Source organism: Corylus avellana, chromosome ca8, assembly GCF_901000735.1.
Source record: "Corylus avellana chromosome ca8, CavTom2PMs-1.0".
Classification (NCBI taxonomy): Eukaryota; Viridiplantae; Streptophyta; class Magnoliopsida; order Fagales; family Betulaceae; genus Corylus; species Corylus avellana.
In genome coordinates, this window is record NC_081548.1 from 21,147,622 (window position 1) to 21,172,979 (window position 25,358).

The window sequence follows — 25,358 nt, forward strand, 5'->3', positions numbered from 1 at the left end:
CATTTTCCGAGTTTAAACATCTCATTCTCACATTGACAGACCCGACCAGGATGTCGGCGGGATCTCGTTAGGACCCAATTGGGACACTATCGGGCCCTGGTCGGCACCCAACTAGGACTCCATCGAGACCCGCCTAAACCTGACCGAGACACCATCAAAACCCAGTTAGGACACTACCAGGACCCGTCGAGACCCGATTGGGACCTGACGGGGACCCCTACTGGGACTCAGCTAGGACCCCCCTAGGACCTGACCGAACATCGACGAAAGTCAACCACGACCAGATTGGGACCTGGTTGAGACCCTGCCAAAACCCACCAGTTACCTGCCAGGACTCGGTCGGGATCCAATTAGACCTGATAGGACACTGTCAGGACTCTGTCGGGACCCTGCCAAGACTCGACCGAGACACCGTCGCGACCCGGTCATGACACCGTCAAGACCCCATCGAAAAACTACATGGACCTAGTCAAGACTCGCAGGACCCGGCTAGGTCACCTACAAGACCTGATCGGGACATTTTTGTAATTTAAAGTTTAATATGATTGAATAAAAATATATATTAAAAAAAAAAATTGTGACTTTCTGTACACGTCAAACACTAGAAAATGCTTTCCAATAAATCATGTTCAAGAAAATGTTTTCAACGAAAAACATTTTACATCGAAACAAATGGAGCCTAAATAAAATTTGAAAATTAAGAAAGGCCATGACCCTCTTGACCTACAGGTATAGTCCCGTTCCTATCCCACGAATAATAACTTATATGTAACCACAAACAACTTAATTAGTTTCATGATTTCTTCCAATCTAAATCATTAGCTAGCGGATATAACTCTTGAGATCGAGTTGAGAGTGTCCTAGTTTTATGATCAAAGGGTCATGTTTTTGAGAGGAAATGGATGTTAAAGAGAAGTCACCATTTAGAGAAACAAAAAACGTGTTGATCGAGTTCAATAAGATTTTCAAGGTCTCCTCTTTTAATTTCATCACTATCTAGTTACCTCTTCACACAAGTCCAAGTGTATTATAGGTGCCGACTAGCAAGACTTGGGGTAGTACTCAATAATAGATTTATAGCATAGAGTCTTCAAGGAATCAAGGGTACATGCATGACTAATTTTATTTAGTAGGCTTTTATAAATTAATTTTGAAAATCCAAATCCATTAGCTTTTATAAATTATATATACTTAATTAAACTCAAATCCATTAGCTTAGATTTTAGAATTAGAGTGATATTCAAATATGTATATTAATGTAATATGCACGCCTTGTTCCAATTAATTTATTTCTTTTTCTTTTTTTTTTGAAAATTTTCCTAACTACTCTAGTGGTACTTCGATCCTACAGACTAGCTAGAAGAAAAAAGGCTATATATGGTCGTTAATATTTTGTGTCCTCCTTTTCATTCTTTTATTTTATTTTATTTTTGTTTAATTTTAAGAATAAAAAATTTAAAATACAAAACACTTTTCAAAACATACAAATAATTTTGACCTTTTATATTTCATGAAAACACTCTTTCAAACCAAAAAAAGGAAACACGTACACCCCTCAAAACACGTTGAAGAACATATCCACATGTATTTCGCTAATTATATCCAAACTTCCTATTCTAAATTGACGCCGGCACCACTTATTCATTAGCTCAGGCTGTTTCTTTCATTTTCATTCCCAATAAAAAAAATAATAATAATAATAATAAAATCAGTTTCATATATAAAATAATAATAATAATAATTAATTTCGAGTAATATTATAATCCTCACGTGAGGTGTTGTGTCAAATATTGAGTCATTTAGTACGACTACAAAACTGTTAAACAAAAGCTAACTCTTCAAATTTTTTGATGTTATGCTTTCTGCCGCTCTCTTTGTGGATATCATGAGTCTAGACAATTATTCCCATCTATATATCCCTTGGTCCCATGCATCCACGTACGTAGAAAATATTTAATCAGACGGCTGGGAGGCGCTCGCCCTGTAGCTAGACTGCCTTCGTTATAGCTAGACGGCTGGCACCCTCGTTATAGCTAGACTAAACAAAGTTCAAGTGCTCTGTGGACCAGCTCGGAAAAAAGAAGGTGGTCGTCCACTATGTTCAACACACAATTTTCAGACAAGCCAACATCAATATTTATCTTGTTCTATGGTATTTTTGACAATGTAGCATGATTTCCGATTTTTATTTACGCCACTTCTGCCACATATCCTTTCCAACTAATCTTATAATATAATATATATAATGGATAAAGTTTTCATCCGAGTTTCCAAGTTTCGTTGGAAGAATGTTTTGCAATTTAGTATCTTAACATAATTATTGCATATGAGATCTATTTGCCCAAGTAAGTAGCTAGGCATCCCACAATTTTTTTGGGGCAGGTAAATCATATAAGATAAAGTTTTCACCCGAGTTTCACTGCAAAAATTCTTTTCAATCTAGTTTGAATGAAAACTTATCCTAACAGAATTATTGCATATGGGATTCATTTGCCCAAGTAAGTAGCTTGGCATCCCATAACTTTTTTGGGCAGGTATAGATCATATAGGCTAAAAAATTTCTTCCGAGTTTTGTTGGAAGAATTATTTCAAATCTAGTTTGAATAAAAACTTTATCCTAACATAAGCATTGCATATGGGAATGGGATCCATTTGTTCTAGTAAGTAGTTAGGCATCCCATATTTTTTTTGGATAGGTAAATCATATATAGGCTCTCTCATATTATCTGTCTAAATTACTAGTAATTTGAACAGATAATTATCGATCGTGGATTCCAATTGATATCATACAATTAAAACTTTAGTTTGTGTTTTATGCATGCACGAAACGAGTTAAGATTGCTATGTGCGCATACAGCACAAGACGCAAGCCTTACATCCCACAATTACTGTGGAAAAAAAGTTACTAACATTTAAAATATTATCTTCAATTTTAGTCTATTCACAAAAAGATGCTCAGCCTGCTGGGGAAGGAGTTCTCGTTGTTGGTTGTCTTGCAACGTGTAGTCATTTCAGCAATGGAGCATGGTGGTCCATGAGTCGCCTGATTGCTTGTATGTTCAGAGTCCTTAGAACGTGGAAGTTCGGACCCGGGCCGGGGCACAAACTGGTTTCGACAGGTCGTGGGTCCGACTTAACCCTCAAGTTCCTGTCGGCCATTTTCTGTCTCATATCAGCATCATTCATCAACAACGAATATACCCTGATTCTTCGTCTTTATAGAAGTGAGTTCAATCTCAAGGGAGTGAGAGATAATATTTTGCATAAATATATATTAATAATTCAATGTCTCTTATATAATATATATATATATAGTAACTGCATGTAACTAAAAATTAGTTGAATATTAGTCGCAAATATATATATGTTTAAAAATAGAAAATAAATATTATTTAAGCCGGCCATTCAATTAATTATATTGCATTGCCACGTACGTATAACTATGTTGATAGATATGAAGAAACATGTATATACTATATTGGTGGATTTTGTTGTCTATTTAAATTGAACAAAAAAGTGAACTATCCTATCAATGACATCTTGCCACGACTTTATCCGATCAAAATAGACTCAAACGAAGCCATCATGATATCAGCATGCTGACTTCTATCCGATTGGAAGAAGCATTAGTTCCCTATAGCCTAAAGGTCATCTTCTTTACCAGTCTGCCCTGCCCTCCAAGGTGAGATACAGCTCATATCGCAATTCTGCCTCTTTATGTTTTGACATTTAATCCATCAAATGGGTGTCTTAATGGTATTGGGCAATGCCTGACCATAGTTTCATATTCAATGACACTTTCACAATACTTGCCAATAATCATGAGCTGCCTGACAATAAACTCGAAGAATATATATTGGTCTTTGTGGGAAATGGACCCTAAGTTTTTAAGGTGTAGTTTGATACTCTTTTTAAGAGGTTTTTCTTGTCTTTTTTTTGGGTTGAAAAATGTGTTTTGATGTGACACAAGTCCCACAAACATAAAATAAGTTTTGAGTGTTTTTTTTTAAGATGTTTTGTGAGAAAAGTTGTTTATTTATGTTTTGATTTAGCAAGGAATAAAGCATTTCGATATTAGACTATAAATTCCTCCTCTTCGATCAATGATAAAAGGTGGGATTTTTTTTTTTCTTTCTAAATCATAAAATTGTGATAAGTTATTATCCAAAATGGCAATTTAATCCTATATCAACCTATAGTAAACACTATAGTTTGAATAAAACATACAAAGATCCTAAAAAGATCAATTATTGTTTTTGAATTAGAGGAAGAAATTTTGGATTTTTTTTTATAAAAATAAAAAAAAAAAAAAAAAAAATCTCTATATTTCTTCATATTTTTGGAGGACTATGGAATTTTTCAGATTTTTTGGAGAATCAGAAAAATATTTTCAAAATATTGGGAGGTTTCAAGGAATTTTTTTTTAAAAAAAAAAAAAATTAGCAGGCCAAGAGGTATTTTTCATATTTCTTTGTGAGATGCAAAGAGAATTTTTCAATAATTTTTAGGCCTGCTTTACTTTTTTCCTTTTCAAGGGTTGTGGAGAAGTGAGGCTTTTTAATTGTCTCAAATCATACTCACTTCACACAACGGAGATTGGAAATCATAATTATACATGTCACCTTGATAATGTGGTTAAATTATTTTAAGTATTCCAAATAATTATGAAACATATTTTTAGTATCTAAAGAAATAACTTCATTGATTGGTTATATTTACTTTATTAAACTTAATTCAAAAATTTGGAGGGAAAACCAAAATTTTGAAGTGCATGTATGGAGGAAAAGTTGTTTTACATTGGCTAGATATAAAGAAATCAACCACTTCTTGCCTTAATAACACCTTGAGTGATGGTGAAAAGGGCTAGCCACCTAGTTGCCACTTAGGTCATGCGACACAGCAATGAACTTTGGGTGCTATGAGACGTACTTTTTTCACTTTGTGTGTGTGCATTAGTAATTGTGGCAGAGTCTTGTGCTTGAGATCGTTATCGTTTAAGAAATCGAGAACATTGTGGTTTATGAATCTAGGCTTTCCATTTTCAGCGGTTTATGTGAGGTTTTTGAGGTGGAAGACATATTAAAGATTGGAGAGGTTGTGAGAACACCATCAGTTTCCACACTAGTGGCAATATGACGGTGACTAGTGGCCATGGAGGGCGATGGGCAAAACGGGTTGTGCAGTGACTCTTGGTTTTTAGCTGTAACTTTCACTTCTCATGTGTGCATCAGTATCCCGAGAGCTTGACAGAGAAAACCACTAGAAGCTAGCCGTGGTGGAGTCTTGTGCCTGAAATCCTTATTGCTAATTAAGTCGATAACATTGTGGTTTTTGAATCTAATAAGGTTTATGCATTGGCTAGATGTAAAGAAATCAACCACTTCTCGCTTTAATAATACCTTGATTGATGGTGAAAAGGGCTAGCCATGCACCTAGTTGCCACTTAGGTCATGCGACACAGCAATGAACTTTGGGTGCTATGATGTGTACTTTTCACTTTGTGCGTGCGCATTAGTAACTATGGTAGAGTCTTGTGCTCGAGATCCTTATCATTTAAGAAATTGATAACACTGTGGTTTTTGAATTTGAGCTTTCCATTTTCAAGGGTTTATGTGAGGTTTTTGAGGTGTAAAACATTAATGATTGGAGAGGTTGTAAGAACACTGTCAATCACCACGTACAGTACTGGTGGCAATATGATGGTGACTAGTGGCCGTGGAGTGCAATGGGCAGAACGGGTTGTACTGCAATTTTTAATTAGTTTTCTTACTTGTCACACAAATTGTTAACATGGTGTGTTTTTAGCTGTAACTTTTCACTTCGCACGTGTGCATCAGTATCCCGAGAGCTTGACAGAGAAAACCACTAAAAGCTAGCCATGGCGGAGTCTTGTTCTTGAGATCCTTATTGCGTAAGTCGATAACATTGTGGTTTTTGAATCTAATAAGCTTTCCATTTTAAGTGGTTTATGTGAGGTTTCTAGGACGTGGAAGACATATCAATTGTGGAGAGGCTCTGAGAACACCACCATCAATCATCACGCTAGTGGCGTTATGACACGATTACTAGTGGTTGTGGAGCAAGATGGGACAGGGTTGTGCGGTGACTCTTTAATTTTCTTACGTTTCACACAAATAGCTGACATGACATGTTTTTGACCTTCAATTATAAAGCAAATATGTATATGAATTGCAATACCCTAGATATTTCATGAAATCATGATACTTAATTTTTGTATATATTATATGTTTTCTCGACAACATGGTTTTCTGGGGGAGGGTTTTAATATTGGACCAATGGGACCTGCGTGATAGTGGAATTACTTTAGTGACATTATTCCATGTAGAAACAAAAGTTCAAAAAGGATGTCTAGACTTTTGTACTTCTTGATAAAAAGTCATCTTTTCTCCGAATAATTAATCAATCTTATATATTATTAATGGAGTAGAAGAAGCATCAAAATAAGGAATGAAAATAATGGCCACGTGGAACCCAAAAAAGTCTTGAGGGGTCAACATCATGAGATGAGATGCCTATATGGACATTAAATTCAACAATGTTATTCGTTTTGTGGAAACCCTAATTATTATGGTTGCAGTCTTTTTGTGAGTGAACCTGTTGAGCTTTAAACACAAGGACTTTTGGTCGACTATCACTTGCATCAGGTGCATGGCCCCTTCTCGAGAATCTCATGTGTTCGTGAACGCATTCCACGTGTCCTTCGGAATAAAAAAGAAGAGCAAATTAAACAGGAAAAATAAAATAAAATTGAAATTCCCAACGTCAGCCCTCCATTAGAGAGTTGCTGTTTAGTGAATAACAACGGTAATAAAAATTAATTGATATAAGAAAAAAATAAGAATGTTTAGTATAAAAAAGTAAAAAAAATTTATTTAAATAATTATAAAAAGTTATTAATATGATGTAAAAAGTAAGAATATTATCGATTAATTTTTTTGGATGAATAGTAAATTGCTCTTGCCAAACGGTGCCCCCAAAGACATAAACATTATTGGACTATTTTCCTGTGCTTAGAAACCTCACGGGTAAAACTACAATGGTAGTTCTATTTCCACGTAGACATTATTATTATTATTATTATTATTATTATTATAATAGTACGTTCTATTGTATGAAAATAAGAAAAAACTAATTTAAGGTCAAAAAAGAAAAAAAAAAAAAAAAATTAGAGTGGAATAGTACTTCTTCCAATGAACTGAAGTACATGAAAACTATATTATATGTTTGAAAAGTACTATTTCTTAAATACAAACAAAATTGGAAAGTGTTTGGATATAATATTGATTTTTTTTTTTTTTCAAAACATAAAAAAACAACCCCAAAAAGGAAAATTATTGAATCACTTCCTGACTTCTAATGTCTTTATCAGATTGCTCCATGAGTTTCTATTTTTTATTTTTTTAGTTTCATTAATTTGTCCCCACAATTAAAAGTATGTAAGCTTTGTTCTCCTCTTTTTGAGAGAAATGCTAGGTGTTCTTCTAGTATTTTTTTTGTGTCCTCTCAACTGTGATGTAGCTTTTAAAATTACCAATAGATTAAAAGTCAATAATGATAATCTCAAATTCAACGATAGTTTTAAAATTTAAATTCACATCACAGTTAGGAAGACACCAGGAGAATACTAAAAAAACACCTAACATTTCCCTCTTTTGGACCCTCACATCATGGCCACCTAGCTATACTTGATGCGAGTCATTTTCGGTTTCTATTTCCATCTTTGAATTCTTATTATAAGTTATCTTTTGCTATTTTTTGGAAATATTTATTTTCTTTGGGGAAACTAAGGTTTTTTTTTTCCCTATTCTTTAATTAATTGATTTTCTTTCACCTTAAGTCTTAATCATACGTTGTCAGAAACATTTTTAGTTATGCATGACATCAATATATACTATTGTATGTCATTATCTCAATACTTCTATTTTTCTTTAGCTTTTATTTTTATGGGTATTACAATAAGTCGGCCAAAATAACATAATGCAATGAGATTAGCTAAGAGAAGAAAAAGAGAGGTGGAAGAAGAAAAAGAAAAAAATTGTATATACTGTATCAAGGAAGAAAAAGGAAGTGGGAACACAGAGAAATAAAACTAGAAAGAGCTGAACTACCTGTTAGAATATTATATTTTCGTAATATTCTCAATATATTACAAAAATATTTGATTATATTCTCAGCATGTTACGGAAATATAATATTTTAACACTACCGAATCGAAAGTAAACTCTAAAGAACAGTAATTTTATATAATCATGGTGTGGATTTTTTTTCTTTTCAATTTTTTTTATTATTATTTTTTATTTTTTTTTTGGAAAATTTTGGTGGTTAGCCTACCAGCTTTTAGCTAGACTTGGGTTTAAAAAATCATAATCATTTTTATTTCAAAAATTATAATTTTTATAGATTTTTCACTTTCCAACTTTTGGGATCGAGGTAGATTTCTGTGCCCACGTAAAAAATGTGTACACTTGATCTTAAAAAGTTAGTTTGTCGATAATGTGAACACTGTTTGAATTGCATGAGCAAACGAATTATGTCGATGGCATTACCCAAAAGAAATTTAACTCGCTGTGATTATTGGTCCTTGGAGAGTAGAAGTCAAAAGATTCGACAAGTGCATTTAAGTTGGCAATTTCAAAACTTGTACGATTTGTAATTATTCTCCCTTCTGGCTTTGTTGAAAACTGACGGTCCCATGTGGAAAAAAATGGCTGGTGAAAAGGTAAAACAAATTAGTCCATGGTACGATTCACATAATTAATTAAGGTGGCAGGAAAATAAGACCGGAGGAGGAGACAGTTGTGTCTAATTGTCAACTGGTCTGGAACCAGTTGTTGCATCACGCATGCTTTGTTTTGTTTGAAAATGGAGAAAAATATTGCTTGAGATAATCTCAGGCTATATATATATATATATATATATATATACATATTCAATTTAGAGACAACCACGACAACCAATATATATATATATATATATATATATATGCTTGGCAATACCGTCCTCACAACAACCACTTTTTGTTACTATTATCTCATGGGATTTTTCACCGTGTCCTTTTATCATTTGCTATCGCCTTGTGTGGCCTTTGGAGAGGCTCAGATCGTTTTTGGTTTTTCTGGGACTATTAATGAATTCATTGCTTGCTGTTGTGTTTGTATCTCTTTTGATATTGTTGATTGTTTGGGCTTTATTGTTGAGATGTACACCCCTCTTTTGTTGTATGATCTCTTGTAACCCTTTTCTCATATTGAATAAAAAAAAAATTAGAGACAATGAACATGTAACCCTTTAGCGGTGCTCCTTGAACATGATTGTCTCTAGCGGTGCTCCTTGTTATCAGAGCAGCTAAACATTGCATTTGTCTTCCATTTATATACGAGGGGTGAGGGACAATGAGAAGCAGGAAAGCTTGATCGGTTTAAGTCAAAGATCCTTCGGTATGGGCGACTGCTTCTCACAATTATTTTGACCTAAATAATACAAAAGAGCGACATTAATTTCAGGCCTTCCATGAGGGCCTGTCGTCCCAGCCATGTTAGAAACTGGTTTTTGGTCTAAGGCTTACACGTATGTTGAATATTTAGGGCTTCTTAAGATCTTGATGACATCAATCATTGATAGAGTAATGTTCATTTTCACAATCATTTTATATTAATATGACATTTTTAGGTGGTTTTCTAAGTCAATTAGTTAGGGGAAAAAAAAAACAAAAATATTAGCTATTTAAAAAAAGTCACATTAGTTGTTGAGAAATGAATGTGATAAATAAGTGTGAAAAATAGTATTACTTTCTTAACGATTTGGACGTCTACGAAAAATGGGAGCCAATGACGATAAAGAATCTTGGCTTGGAAATGAATGAAAATATAAACAGGGGTCGGATAATTCTACCTTCATTTTGATTCTGAATATGTTATCACTATTAAATATTTTAGCTTGTTCAAGAAGATGTGAGATCTAATATGGTGATATGAAAGAGAAGTGAAGCTTGGTTAGGGATAATATTATTTCACATATCTTTACATTTTGTGCACACCTTTTATGTTCATCATTAATATCGCATCAATTTTTACTTCGGTTATCTTTTTTAATCCAAAATCAAAAGCATGTACGAGAGATATATAAACATTGGAGGTATGTAAATAATATTTTTCTTGTTTAAGCCTTACCTCAATAAACATATGGTAAAGTTACAGGAACTTCGCTAGTCTTGGTCGAGGTAAGGTTCAACGGCAGAAAAAAGAGAAAGCTTTAAATTTTTAATCTATATTGATGACATGATAAATTTTGAACCGTTCATTTTAAAATGAATGGTTAGAATGTAAGCTATTGTACGGGATCTCAATCCAGTTATTCTTATACGAGGATAGGGCTCTAAAATCAATGAGTACTTTTGGAATATCATAGGTGATACGGGAAGTTAAGATTGACCACATGCCATGAGGCTAATATTCCTGTTTGAGATCATAAAATCCTTGCTTACTAGTAAAACATGGGCAAAAATCCATGCAAGACAGTAACATGTATTCATGCTCATTTGTTTTTTCCATCCTACAAGCATTAGTTACTCTAGTGCTGAGATTGACTCAAATCAAATAACATTGCACATGGATAACTAGAGTCTACCAAAACTCTGTTTTGAGTTACAACAATTTGGTGAGCTTGGAGAGAGCATATACAATATTGATTCATGCTTCCCTTCCAAATAATAATTTAATTTAAAGAATATTAAACATCATGCGTTAACATGCATAATAATGTAAACTGATCATGATAAACATTATTTTCTTTTTCAGAGAAATTGTTACAGACGAGAATTGAAGATAATTTCGACTTGGCTGCACCGTGGAGCTTCAGTATTACTGACAGAAGAATGTCTAGATATTAATCAAATGACATGAGGTGGAAGCACGTAAGATATCAATGGAGTGACTTCAGGTGGAATATTTGGCAGTTTGGGACGTATGACCTCTTTGTTGCAGCCTGCTCAAACTTTTTACTGGCAACTTCATTCTCTTCTAAGCCAGTCTGAACAAAATATCGTATCCACCAGGAAGAGCTCCTCAATTTAGCCTTTACAAAAAAGAAATGCCAGCATGTTATTCTTAAAAGAATCAAATCATAGATAAACAAATTGACAACTTTCAGTTTTGCATCAACATCAACTTGCAGAAAGATGTGGTAACTATTTTTCTACATAGAAGTTTCAAAAGGCAAAGTGGACCTGAAAGTCAGGCACATGAGAAGGCATGGACATCTAGGGAGTATAGGGTTTTTCAATGGTGCAAGAGAAGGGTAGGATTTTGAGACAAAATAAAGAGGAAGAGTTAGGGTTTGAATGGCTGTTCCTGATCTGTAAAGAGTACAGTAGTACGAGTGAAACAAACCAGCAAACATATGATACAGGAGGTTGAAATCAAATCTATCAATGATACGGTTCAGAATGACCAAAGTTAAATATTACAAGATCTAAGAATACCATTTGGACTTTCTTGAAAATTTTGGACTTTAGGGAAAGAATAGGTGCAAATCTGGATATAGAATTGTCTAGAATTTGATGGTAATTTGCTAAAAAATTCAAAGGGAAAGAGAAAAGAGGAATGATGTACAAAGTGAAGCATTACATCTAGGGGTTTCTCAGCACCACACCTTTCTATATCTCAGCACCACACCTTAGATATAGTTGCATAACACAATTTTTAAGAGCATTATTTACTCAAAATTCTCAAGAACACGTTATTCCCTAAATCAAAACCATTACATCCACACACACATATATATAGATGTCTAATTGACAAAGGACATTATATGCATTATTGGAAGATTTTTCCAATTGATTTTTGGAATATTTTAGATGAGGGCTTTGTTTCCATGTTTTTGATCTTTTTTATTTTATTTTTTATATAAGTAATATAGTACATATCAAAAAGCTCATAAGAGTGCAACCCTAGTAAGCGAGAAATATACAAGAGAACAATAAAATCGTTAAAACTAATCACCAAGGGAGGTAAAAAAACAGTTGTCCAAGGAAAAAGAGCATAGAAGAAAAAGGACTTGAGAAGGGTTTGTTAGAAAAAATTTTGAGAAATATTTTGGGTTTTGGGTTTCGAAAAAGGAAAAAATTGAGTATTTTGGTGGGAGCCAAATTTGAAAAAGTGTTGTATGTGGGGTCCAACACATAATGCATGGAGTGAGGATTTCGAAAGATGTAAGATTAAAGGATTCATGCCACCCAGAATTTGTGTCAACAATTAGGACAACTGTTGTGGAGATGATGCTCATTAATAACCTATAGGCAAGCATGTTAGTTTCTTGTAAGCATTTTAGTTTTCATGAAAGAATTTCAAATTTTGATGGTTGTTTTCACAAGGAAGATTTTCTTGATTGGCTACTTGATTCTTAAGGATTTCTTTGACCAGATATGAATATTTTGGAGAAAGAAAGGTGAAATTGCGTTGTGCAATCTTAATTGGCATGCATTAGATTGGTGGGGAAGGATAAAATTTGGTAAAACTCAACAAGGTAGGGGAAAAATTCATCCATGGCCCATGACTAGAAAGATGCATGCAATAGTAATTTTTTTCCAATTGATTATAAAATCATATCGTCTAACACAAAGGAAGATTGTGAGATGAAAAACCATACATAAGGAATTATGTTGATGAATTCTTTCAACCATCAAGAGAAGACATAAATTTGAAGACTGACAATATAAAGCATAGTGTAGAAAGAAAACTGCTAGTAGAATAAGATCAAGTCTCAAACCAAGTTGGTGAAATATTTTTCAGAAAGTTGATAAAAAGGTTAATGAAGAACAGGTTGAGCTGCTTGAGAAAGTTCATGAAGATCATGAGAAACAACTTGTTGAGATTATGTGGAGAATCAAATTGACGTCAAATCTGAAGGTAAGTCCATAACTCATGATCCCATCAATGACTATTAGGGTTTTATTTCCTTGTTTTTGAGCATCTTTAGGATTTTTCTAGCCAAATTAGGTTTAAATTTTATTGGTATAATTATGATCTTTATAGGAATATATTTACATGGAAATTGAGTTTTTTGGCGCCTTTAAATTGCCTCACATTCATGAAACAAAAATGATTCTAATAAACCATTAATAAAAAAAAATTATTTCTTTGATCTAGTGTGCGTCAAACTTTCTGGATTCAAGTGCCATTGGGTTTAGTGGTACAACAGCCCTCCCTCCGTGCATCACTAATACCTAAACCTAATGGAACTTTGACTCGGTGGACTTTGAATACCACCTCCAAACAAAATAACTAGTAAAACCACCAAAAAAACACACCAATAACATAATCAAATCCAAAATAAGACCTAATGCACCAAAACTATATCCCATTCCAGAAATCTAGAAGTTAAAGAAATACCCTTAACTCCTAATAAAACTGAAGTAAAATAAACCAGCAATGTTCTAATGCAAGAAACATAAAAATAAGACTCAAGAGAAGCTAATGTAGCCTAAGGAGGGTGCCATTAAGCCCCACATTGAAATTAAACCATATTTTTGAAGACCTTCGATCTCTAAGTTCGCTCTTTCTTGAGTTTCTTACTGCCTGTGTCACCCTTATATTGTGAAGGCTCATGCTAAGTATGTTCATAACATGGGAAATCATCTTCCAAAGGAAAGTACATTAAGAAAGGAGAGCTTGCCTTCAATAGATTGACAGGAGCCTCTTGAATTGTAAAAGGCACTAGTAGATCTAGTTATACCTTCCATCACAACTCAAGGCGCTAAGAATAATTAAACTCTAAGATGGCCTGCTAAAGGCAGCCATCACATGATTTTTGAGGTACTAATGTTCCACTACACACCTCAAGCTCAAGAAATCTAGAGGGTCAGATTTTTGTATATTTTAGTATTTTTGGTGTTGTTCTCTTGCAACATGCCCCACCCAGGGTTGCCCACTGCAAGGAACCCAATAATGACACGTGCAGAGTCCATGCCCCAGGATTACTTTGTTTATAACCATATTACTATTTCCAGGTTGTATGTTAGGAAACTGAAGACACTGCAAAGCAGACCCCCCACCCCCAGCCCCTCCCCTTCCATGCTTCACTCTTACTCTCTCTCAACAACATAAGTAGTTCAACCCAAAAGGTCAGAAAAGGATATAAGCTGTGGTTAAGAAATTGATATAAAAGTTACTATGGTTTTCTGACATCCAAGGCCAATCTTTAACAAACAAATTACTTGGTGAAAATATTAATGATCCTATGCATAAAAGCCACTTACCGCCCTCCCGTATTTGGAAACATCAGAAACTTTAGCTCTCTGATGACCAGGATAGCCTACATGATAAATATAAAAAACAAAATATCATCAAAAACTCAAAAACAATTAGACTGCCCAATTAAAGTAAGAAGTTAGTCTCAACACCAGAAACAAAAACTTTAATGCTTAAGTTGCTGCAAATACAGAACACATTCGTGAACAACCAATGACAAGTACAACAACAGTTTAGCTAAAGCCAACTAGAAATATCAGTATCAATATGGGAGAAACAAGTACTGAGAAAAGCGAAAAACACATGAGATGGAAAAACTGTGAGTGTAGTACTTCTTTACCATACAACCTTACTTGGTATAATTTTATAACAATTTCCCTGACCCATTATAAACTGTTAGTTGATGTTGATTCATCATTTTAACGCATCTCATTATATGACAAGGCATATTTCATAAAAAATAAGTTTTTTTGATAAAAAAAAAAAATACACATTGACCACCTGATTCATTTTGCAAGGATGAAGGGAAAACAATTTATTTGAATTAAGAATTTTTATATCGAGGTAAGAAAAGAATTCCAAATCGAAACTCAAGCACCCATTTGAAAGGTGATTCCATAGGTGTACATGTGGAATTGATTTTGCATGGTTTTGGCACGTCTATATATAGAAAGTGGGTCCAGGTCTGCAAGTACCAAGAGCATTATAGAACTGGAAATTGCGAAAAGTAGCAACTTCAAATAAAAAAGATTTTATGTACGATCAAAAGGTATGTATATGCAAATTCCAGTTTGAAGAGAGGGTAAGCTCCTCTTGAAGTTTTAACTTTTACCTGTAAACATCACAAGACCTTCAGCTGATGCTCTTACCAAATCAGGAAGGGTTTTGTTGAGGTATCTTGGAGATAAGTAATCTAAAGCATCAGAAACAATAACAAGAGAAAACGATTTTGGCCTATATGGAAGAGGAAACTTGATATCAGCAACACGCACGACGCCTTTGTGTACAAGAGCTTTGCAGGTACTATCTGCATCCTCTATATCATATGGTTCCGCACCCCAGACTTCAGTTTCCTCCTCTTTAAGCAAATTAGAGACCACTGAACAGGTGTCTGGGCCAACGTGCAAAACTTTATGCATGCTGTCACCATATGCTTTCTTCAAAATAGGAATTGCTCGTTGGACATCTGCAGTGCATGAGTAATCACCTGCATATATGGATAAAATTGGAATCTCAAAATGAAGGTGACTTGCTACATGATGAAAAATTTGTAAAACAACTTAGGCAAGCATGCGCGCACACACACCACATAAAAATATATATCTAAAACTACTTGACTAATTAGATAAACTGGTTCTCTGCCATTTATCACCCAAATAGCAAATATCCTCATTCACCTCACCATAGGTTGTTTAAGAGGAGAAACTATATCTAGCCGCTCCACTAACACAATTCATTCACAGCCTGTGGTGCTGAGTTGATACTTTTAGTCTCTAGGACAACTGTGCACAAAATCCAATTTCTTAATGGTTATACCAATTATCCCTTTTGTAGAACATCATCCCCATTCCCCTGGATCTTGAAATTAAAGCAATCTAGATACTAAAGTAAGTGGATTGATTTACTTGTGGAACTTAGTATCCAACATTTAATCATCAGATGCATTTTTTCTTCATGGATAAAAAAAATTAAAAAAACAAAACAAATTGTGCATTGAGCAACATAGTGAAAGCAACCGATAGTAACTCTCACATACGAGTCCATATACAATTAACCGTTTATGACAACACCACATTGATTATTGTTGATAATAAAACTGAAATAAATCGTCTCAAACTCTCATACTTTTACCTTCAACCCTGCTAATAGCCTCTGTATTGTTGCCAAATCCACCTATCACGTGACAAAATTGAAATTCAGTCAATGACTGGCAGTTGCACATACACGCTCAAATATATAATACCAAAACATAGATGCAATATATGTAACACGTCGTTGTTTGTAAGTGACTGAATCATGGGAAAAATCTCTATGTGAGAGATATTTCAAAAACACTGGCCATCGAGTAACACTGACATGTTCTTGGGTTATTCTAGCTATTCAAACTGACCAACAAAAACTCATATTTACCTGAATTGCCATATGAATAGGCAATAAAAATCAGTGCTCCCTGAAAAGTTCCCCAACAAAAGAGAGTCTCTAATTAGGATCCTTTCGAGTATAAGAAACTTTCATAAATGTAAACAACTAAAACAAAAATAGAAGAAAATGTATAGCAACAAAATTAACATTCGTTTGATTCTTTGTTTCTTACCACAGCGATGAGCCCAACAGATAAAATCGGTGTAGAGCGTGATTTCGAATTGGCAAATAAACCGCCTCCTCCGCTGTCCCCGAATCGTCGAGCGGGATTCACTGCTCTCCTAAACATGTTCTCGGACACAACAACTGCTTATGCGCATACAATTGCTGGTTGAAAAAAAAAAAAACTAGAGTTGTAAGAATTGCTGAAGATCACGAAGTCTGAGATGCAAGAGCTGAAACGAAGCTGCAGATTGACGCGGAATGATCCTGAGAGGAGCTGCTAAAGAGCTGGCATTGTGAGAGTTGAGGCGGGGCTAGATCTGAGTACTCTGTGTGCGCTGAGAGGAGGAGAGAAGAGAGATTTTGGGATTATGTGGATGTCTCTGTCGCTGCCTCCCAAGCTATGAATGATAAAGCACTTTGTGGAGTGTGACGGCAAATTTAGTGTCGGTTGTCAACTTGTCGCAGTGCATTAACAGATTCGATGAACAATTGGGTAACTTCCGGTGAGAATTGTTAAATACGCGAAACGGTGAAAAAAAAAGGAGGAGTAGTTCCGCCTTTGAGTGGAGGTGGGAGATGCGTGCGCCGGGAATAATAAATACCATTAATCATAAATTTTAATCATTAAGGTTATATTTGTTGTTTTAATTTATATTTTTCTACGTAATTGTGCTCTCTTTTATTAAAGGAATAGAATCATCTTCCATTTCATTTTTAAATTAATAGTAATTATTTCATAGTAGGAATTTAAGCTTCATTTGTTTCGAAGTAACATATTTTTAAGAAAATATTTTTCCTAATTTTTGGTAACAAAAAATTATGATCAAACTAAAACATTTTTGGTTGATAAAAAAACATTTATAAGTTTTTGTAAAATAGCTTCTATTTTTTTTTTAAATCGTACACAAATTTTCGAGTTTGAACTTACTATTTTTAAAGCGTTAGAATTTATTAGAAGCGGTAGGAGTTCACCAGCCCCAACAAGAAACCGCCAAACCACCATAAGAAGTTGTTGAACTACTATCGGAATTCGTTAGACCATTGTTGGAAGATGTTGTCAATGAAATCTGCAATAGTTTTCATTGGAGGTTGCCAAAAATTGCCCGTCGTTTTTCAACTTTGCACATTTTTTGAAACCTCTTTTAAAAGAATTAAATAATATAAAAACATATGCACAATTAAATATATTAACTTTAAATCTTAATTTGAAATGAAGACTACCGTGATGATACTAATCAACATTTTTTTGATTCTAAATAAGCGAGTTTAATAATTATTTTAAATATTTAAATAAGAATAATAATGATATACTTATTTCATTTTTTACATGTAGTTTTTAAAACTATCATTAAATATAAAATAAATATTTATTAAATTTTAATCAAATAATAATTTTAAAAAAGTACGATGTAAAAAAAATAGTGTAAAAAAGTAAGAGTTATTCTTTAAATAAATACTATGATAGGATGAGCCATGACTCATGAGGCCACCGACATGTTCATTAAACGACAACGTACTGACTTAGCACCACTAAAACAATGCCATGCGTCCAAATTTACCGACTTACAGGCACTCGTGGATTATACAGGAGACCTTCTCTTCGCCAATTCCCACCTCTCAGAGTTCTCTCGCAAATTCAAGCAGCCAGAAACTCCTACGTCACGTCAGAAGAACATTACACATACACAGAGATAGAGAGAAACAAATCCAAAGGCGGTGTAAAGAAGAATACAATTCAAAGCAAACGAACCCTAACCATGTGTTTAGGGCTTCCATTCGCATCATTATCTAAGAGAAATCGTTGAGTATACAAGCCTTTGATTTCGAGAGAAATGGGAGGCGACGATGGTAAACAGAATAAGGATAATCCATGGACGTCGTCAAACAAACCCTATCAAGAAAAAGAAGAAGACATGAAGATTTGGGGGATTTTGCTCTTCGGCCTAATTGGCGCCACTGCCACCACTCTCGCCGTAAGTGATTTACAATTCCATCTCTTTTCTTGTTACAAGTGCTTTTGGTGTTTTTTTATTTTTAATTAGGGAATTAGAATTAGAGTTTCTTAATCCAACATGTACAGTAGGCTCTATAAATATTGCGTTGAAACTTTGAGTGAACGTGAAATGTAATTTGCAACATTTCTGCGCTTAATTGTGAAATTGATAGCTATATACATTATATGAATGAAATGAAACAGCCTTTAAGACGTAGTAATTTTTTTTTTGTTAAATTTGAAACACACTACTGACAGACCAAATGGCACTGCTAGGGTTTACGAATCTGCAATGTGTAACTAATCAGTTATTAGTTCGTCAGCTTGTAAAGTTCGTATTCAGCATTAATACAAGCCACTCATGAATTAGAATTTATTAAATTGCAATTACAATTGTTTGAATATTTTAGCCTAGGTATGTGGCATGTTGGCACTTTGACCAATTGTTTGCGAATACATTTCTTATGGATAAATGAAAGAAATGAGAAATAGAAAATGAATAAGTAAATACACTAACACACGCAATTATAAAATGTAGAAGACGAGGTTGATTAGAAAATGTTATGTGTTGCTTAATTTCAGGATGGAATATTTTCTCTTCCAATATATAAAATGTTCCGGATTTTAACGTGCAAACAAGATTGAGGCATGATGGAAAATTTTCATACATCTTAAACAAGGAGGCGCAGAATTTCACATTTATGGATTATTATCAGTCTCATTGCTGTCATTTACTTTAGGCTTGCTGAATATCATACTGTTATCCAGTAACAAAGGCTTAACCCCTTGGATACAAGTGACTTATCATTGCTTCACTGTATATTCGATTATAAGATAGAAAGAAAGTAGTTATCATGCTGAGTGCTCTATGTGGTGCTCTAAAATTAACCGACTGAGGCATCTCTGCTACATGAGAACTTTTCCTTCTTGGTATTCTCGGCTCACATTCTGTTAGATACTACTTTTGATTGTTTTAGCAATTTGGCAGGTTGGCCAACTGCGAAGGACTGTTGATTGGTTCTATGTTCAGGTAGTACATGTTCTATTTTTGACAACTTGCTATTTATGCTGGCATTTGCTTGTGTTTAGTAGTCCGATTAGCAAATCCTGACAGTTTGGCCGTTCTGCTTTCTGTGTTATATTTAATTTCACCCTTGAATGTTGAAGTCAACCCTTAGTTATCAGTTTCTGTTGATTTCAAAATTTATTTAATTTTTTCCTGTAATTGAGCAACTTAGGACCATGCTTGCTGCTTTCTGTAATTCAACAATTTTATTCTAGTGAAACTCCAAGTTATCATCTCTATGTTGCTTTGGAGATAAGGACATAGCCCACCCTCTTATTTAATGTGTTCATACCTACATTTCAAGATCAATCAACCTATATAGGTCAAATAAGTATTTCGTGGTGAGTGGAACAAACGATCTTAATTTTTTCCGAGTTAGATGTACCGTTTCCTGAAGCATATTGTGTCTATATTTGTTATTTTGACGGTAGAAACACTTGTAGAAGATGTTTGTTGTTATTCATCTGTTGTCTATGCTAGCCAGGGGTCTATTTTCCACCTTTACCTGTCTTGCATACATAGTTATTTCTTGTATTATATTGTTATCATTCATGCAACTTGTTCTATAAGGATGCTTATGATCAATTGTATTTACTAGAGGAATGTTTTCTGCTAAAGGTAAAATTTGGAATATTGTTCTAGAGGATTAGATTGCTTAACATGCCTCAAAAAAGAGATTATATTTTGAATGAGTAAACTTATTATGTTCTTGTTTACCAAAAAAAAAAAATGAAAAGAAAAAGGAATGTTAATTTACTAGTGAAGCTGATCATTCGTGTAATTGCACCACAAAAGCTGACCAGGTCACAATCATCATGGAAAGGAGGATCTGGCAGTTCTTTCCGTTCAAGCTTTCAGGAGGAAGCATGGAAAAGGTATAATCGTCGCATGCAAGAGGAGTATGAAGAAGAACTGGAGAGAGTTGTGAGTTCTGTCCTCAATTTTGTAATATTTTTCTGTTGCAATTTTTTTTTTTCTTTATAGGCTAAAGGATGATGATAATACTTTGTGGAAGTTATCAGGTTAAATACTTATAATGTTGTTTCTATCTAGAAGGTTAGGAACTTCTCAAAGTTTAGATTGCTTTCTTCACAATTTTTAAAACTAATCTTTTGCTGGTAGGTCTTCATGATTTTTGTGGGAGAAAATCTTAGGCGGAAAAGTTGGAAAGAGTAAAGAGTTGAATGTCATATAGATATGAACTTGACCTTTTTACTGATTTGCCACACTATGCTTATGTTTTATCTTCTGAATCACTCCTCTCGTTTTCAATTTTGTGCAATCCTTTCATTTTCTGTAATGTGATTTGAAAACAGGGTTGCCAGGTTTTTATTAGAGATCTTGAGAAAAGATGAACGAGGCATTTTGTTTAATTTTTTAAGATTTCTTCATGTTAACAACCATGTTATCATGTTTCCTTTAACTTCTGCCCGTAGTCATTAATTGCTTAGTGATAAAATTACTTATGCAATGTTTAAAATCTGCTCATTCTGTAAGATTGTGCAAATCACATTGTGGACAGCTTTATGCTGTAATTTATATTTTTGTTTTCCCATTTAATCTTCATTTGAGCAGTTATCAAAGAGACACCTAATGAATATAATATTTTGGTGTTAGAGAAGTAAACATCAATCTGTTTAGCTTCTAATAAAAATATGCTGATTGAGCCTGCCAGACAAAGAGAAGTACAAAAGGATTTGGATTGATAGCAATTATCTTAACCAATAAGCTAGTATAGAAGCTCGTCTAGCAAGAGTGAGATTACTTGTATTGAAAGACAAAGATACAGTAATGCTAAGCATATGTTCTTCTTTCATCAATTTCTGTGTTGAAATCAGTTTTAAGTTCTTAGATACCCTGTTAAAAAGGTTTTGTCGAAGTGAGGTATTAGGCTTGCACATTGGATACAAAAGGTGTGGCGGATATATTAGCATCAGGGCTAGCTTTGTCCTGTGTGTCAAAACTACGCTTTGGTAAATTTTGATTTGTAATTCTGTGCTTGGCGGGTTAGCTCTTACTGTGGTAATCTTGTTAATTATATGTTTGTTTTTGTGCTATCTTTTTATTGTCTATGGTTTTTCTCCTCTTTGTAGGAACGTATAAGACGAATGCAAAGTGTGTTTAACAGAGAGAGGAACAAATACAAAAGGGGCTATGAGAGCTGGAAGGAAAATGGTCAAGGTGCATTTCATCAACAATTCCAGCGAGATGATTGGTATTGGAAGACTGATACATCCCATAGAGATCGGAGAACTAATTACAGGGAAACTCCAAGAGCAAGTGTGGCTTATTCGTTATCACACCACTATTCTGTTTTGGGTCTTGACAGGTGAGGATAAGTGTTACAGAAACTTGGTTGCCATGAGTACTGGCAATAATGTTAACTTCCTTTCTGTTCATTTTTCTCTAATCAAGGTAGTAAAGATAACAAGCTGTCCCTATCAAGAATTATTGGAATTTATTGCACCAAAGTTGAAAGATTATCCTTCTCTTTTTTAGACATTGAAACATCTTTCTAAAAAATTGGTAGCCTGTATGTGGCTTTAATTTATGCACAATATGATATGTCAACAACATCTTGTCTCTCATTTTGGATGTTCCTTCCATGCAGTAGACAGATGATTTTTTTTTTCCCCACTATGCCTCTTGGATGTGGTTATGTCCTGTCCCAATTAGTTTAGCTTCTTTTGTTATTTGATCATCTAGACATGTAGTGGTTGTTTAATTGTGGATAGTGGGTGGCTAGAGATAAAAGATATAAATCAAATCAATTGGCAGTCTAGACATGTTCAAATTTTCTTAATTTTTGTTTTAAGTGTTATAAGTACACATTTGGTGTTCATCTGAAGAGAGTATACTGCAAAGTTCATGTTGTACTCCTTAGAAGACTAAAAGGAGAGAATATCTCTTAAAACCAGGATACAACCTTTTTTTTGTGTTTTAGATCTAAATTGTTTTTGTAACAAGAACCTTCATTAAAACATGGTGTATTGGGGGAGATTTTTATGCTATTTGATATCCAAGTGAGAGAGCAGGAGATATCCGTCATTATCCAGCTATGATGGAGTTCTTAGATTTCATTTTTGATCAGGGTCTTATGGACATCGCTCTCGTGGGCAGAAAAGTCGCATGGTCTAACAATTGCAGTGATCAATGTTGGTAAAGAATTGATAGGTTTCTACTCTCTCTTGATTGGGAAGAACAATTTCTTGATGTAGTTCAGAGGAGGCTTCCTTGACTCTTGTCAGGCTACTTCTCGTTGATGCTCAATTGTGGGCTTTGTGGATCAAGTGAAAACATTGTGGAAGTCAATCAATTTTTAGGGCTCCCCTAGTTTTGTGTTGCAACGTAAAAAAATGGAATGAAGAGATCTTTGGTAATATAGGTAAGGGGAAAAGGATTTAGTGGATGGTATTTGAGAGCTTGATATCATTGCAGAAGGTGGAAAATTGATCGAGGAGGGAAGGGTGAGAAAGGAGGAATTTTATAGGGAATTGGAGAGATTGATTCTTTATGAAGGAGTGAGCTGGGGGCAGAAATTTAGGGCTCTTTGGTTGAGAGAGGGAGATAACAACACAGTTTTTTCACTGGGTGGCAAATTTGAATAGTTTCCCCAAAGAAATAATATCGTGGATTCTTTAGTTTTTAAGCGGTCATTATCTTCAAATTCCACATAAATAATGGAGGACATAGTGCAATTTTATACGCAACTTTATTCAGAACAGTATAGTTGGAGGCCAAACCTAGATGGTCTTTCTTTCAATTTCGTTGGTGCCGATAAGGGTTCTTGGTTGGAAAGAGAATAATGTCGAACTTGCAGTGTCTCATCTTTTGTTTGCAAATGACACTTTGATCTTTTGTGAGGCTAATCGTTACCAAATTTGTAATTTGCATTGTCTCTTTTTATGTTTCGAGGCAGTTTCGGAGTTAAAGATTAATTTATCAAGATCAGACATAATTCTAGTCAGTGAAGTGGATGGTGTAGAAAGTTTGGCTAGTATTTTATGGTGTAGGGTGGCTTTGCTACTGATGAAGCATTTGGGTCTTCCATTAGGTGTGTCATACAAGTCTACTTTTATATGGAGCGGCATTGTAGAAAAAATGGAAGGTTAAAAGAGGTTGTATTTGTCAAAGGTAGGATGACCTTGATTAAAAGTATTTTGTCCAATTTGCATACGTTAGGTGTTCTCTTTTGTATTCTTACAATGTACGTATACGCTTTAATAAAAAAATTCGATTACTTATCAAGAAAAAAAGTTTCCATTCTTTTAAGCTAGAGTTAATTTCCTCTATAGCTGTGTTTGATGCACTTCATGAGTCATATTTGATCCATACTAGGGAAAGCTAATATGTTGGATACGCATTCTTGCAATTAGATTAAAAAAAAATTAATTAATTAATTTCTTTCTTTCTTTTTTTGCTTGTCCTTGGGAACAGGTACAGAACAACACCATATTCCGATGCTGAGATTAAGGTATTCTTCGAATTCAAAACTCTCTCTTAGGCATCTCTTTTAGAAAGCTTTACCTTTTTAAAAAAAAAAAACAAAAAAAAATTATTTCAGGAAATGGATATTCAATAAATCTTAAACTGTGAAGGTCCATTATACTTCTAATTTTCAGTATGGTCTAATTGGATGGTATGTAATTATTATTGTCAACAATTTTATTATACTTGCAAATGTCCTTTCCTTCTTTAGGCGCAGTTTAATGAAACATTGACTTGGAAAATATTACAACTGTGTTGCGAGCTATAAACTGTGCTCGATTTGTATCATTCAACAAATAGTTATATCATGTGTGATGTATATTAAAAACATACATTACACCTCCTGATATTGTTCATAATCACCATTCAATTTTCATTTTAATTTGTAATTTTTTGCTGGATTTAAAGTTCTTTAGGTTATAGCGTTATGAATGCTGTGCTAGAGCCCAATTTTTGAACAAACAGTTTTAATCACAGTTGGGGAATGCCCGTGCTCTGTGACATTTCATCAACTCAGATGTTCATGGATTTACTGTGTTGTTTTCTCTTTGTTCTTCAGTTCTTTGATAATTTCATATCTCCTGCAGTGGTAAATATGTTCCTTTTTATCCTTGCAGACAGCATTTAGGACCAAGGCGAAGGAGTTTCACCCAGATCAGAACCAGAATAATAAAGGTGGGTCATTACTTTGCTTCTTTTTTTTTTCTTTTTTTTTTTTGGTTTAATTTTATTGCTTGTGTTTTGTTGCAGAGGCTGCTGAGGCGAAGTTCAAAGAGGTGATGTCGTCCTATGATGCCATAAAGGAAGAAAGAAAGAACATGAACTTGTAATTTGCGCAACTCTGCAAGGAAATTGTTGAGGCGTAAAAGAAAGCATGGCGTTGTGGTATACAGCTGCACAATACACAAATCTTTTCTTTACAGTATTAGTTCTCACCATAAAATGATTAAATTGGAATTATTTTGAGAGCGAGGTTTTCTAGATGGTGGTTTTTCACTTACACGTCAAGGGTTGGTGATGTAATTATAGGAGCATATCACCGCGTGTATCTCCCTTGTAATGTGTGAGATTTTGTAACAAGTAATAATTCAATTATTGTCCTGCTAATTACTTATTAAATAAAGTAAATGAATTAGATAAACAATGGTAATTTTTGTATGGGCCAGATAAAATTTCATTAAAACTAAAAGAAGTATATAAAGAGGGGGTGGGGGACCTTAACAAACACCCAAATAAA

At 34.2% G+C, this 25,358-nt stretch overlaps 2 protein-coding genes across 3 annotated transcripts; one reads left to right on the forward strand and one right to left on the reverse strand.

Moving 5' to 3' along the window:
- Positions 1 to 10,609: 10,609 nt before the first annotated feature.
- LOC132189569 (probable pectin methylesterase CGR3) lies at positions 10,610 to 17,068 on the reverse strand. Its single transcript, XM_059604312.1, has 6 exons — positions 16,582 to 17,068; positions 16,398 to 16,437; positions 16,119 to 16,160; positions 15,100 to 15,474; positions 14,276 to 14,331; positions 10,610 to 11,094 (listed from the first exon to the last, which is right to left on the reverse strand). Exons 1-6 carry the CDS (start codon positions 16,696 to 16,698, stop codon positions 10,942 to 10,944), a joined length of 783 nt encoding a protein of 260 aa, XP_059460295.1. The 5' UTR covers positions 16,699 to 17,068; the 3' UTR covers positions 10,610 to 10,941.
- A 1,087-nt stretch (positions 17,069 to 18,155) lies between these two features.
- LOC132190178 (uncharacterized) lies at positions 18,156 to 25,265 on the forward strand. 2 transcript variants are annotated; one of them, XM_059605085.1, is made up of 7 exons: positions 18,156 to 18,547; positions 19,556 to 19,597; positions 20,429 to 20,557; positions 21,727 to 21,962; positions 24,071 to 24,107; positions 24,739 to 24,796; positions 24,872 to 25,265. In XM_059605085.1, exons 1-7 carry the CDS (start codon positions 18,407 to 18,409, stop codon positions 24,949 to 24,951), a joined length of 723 nt encoding a protein of 240 aa, XP_059461068.1. In that variant the 5' UTR covers positions 18,156 to 18,406; the 3' UTR covers positions 24,952 to 25,265. The 2 variants fall into 2 exon arrangements, with proteins under 2 accessions (XP_059461068.1, XP_059461070.1); XM_059605087.1 differs by lacking the exon at positions 19,556 to 19,597.
- The last annotated feature ends 93 nt before the right edge of the window (positions 25,266 to 25,358 follow it).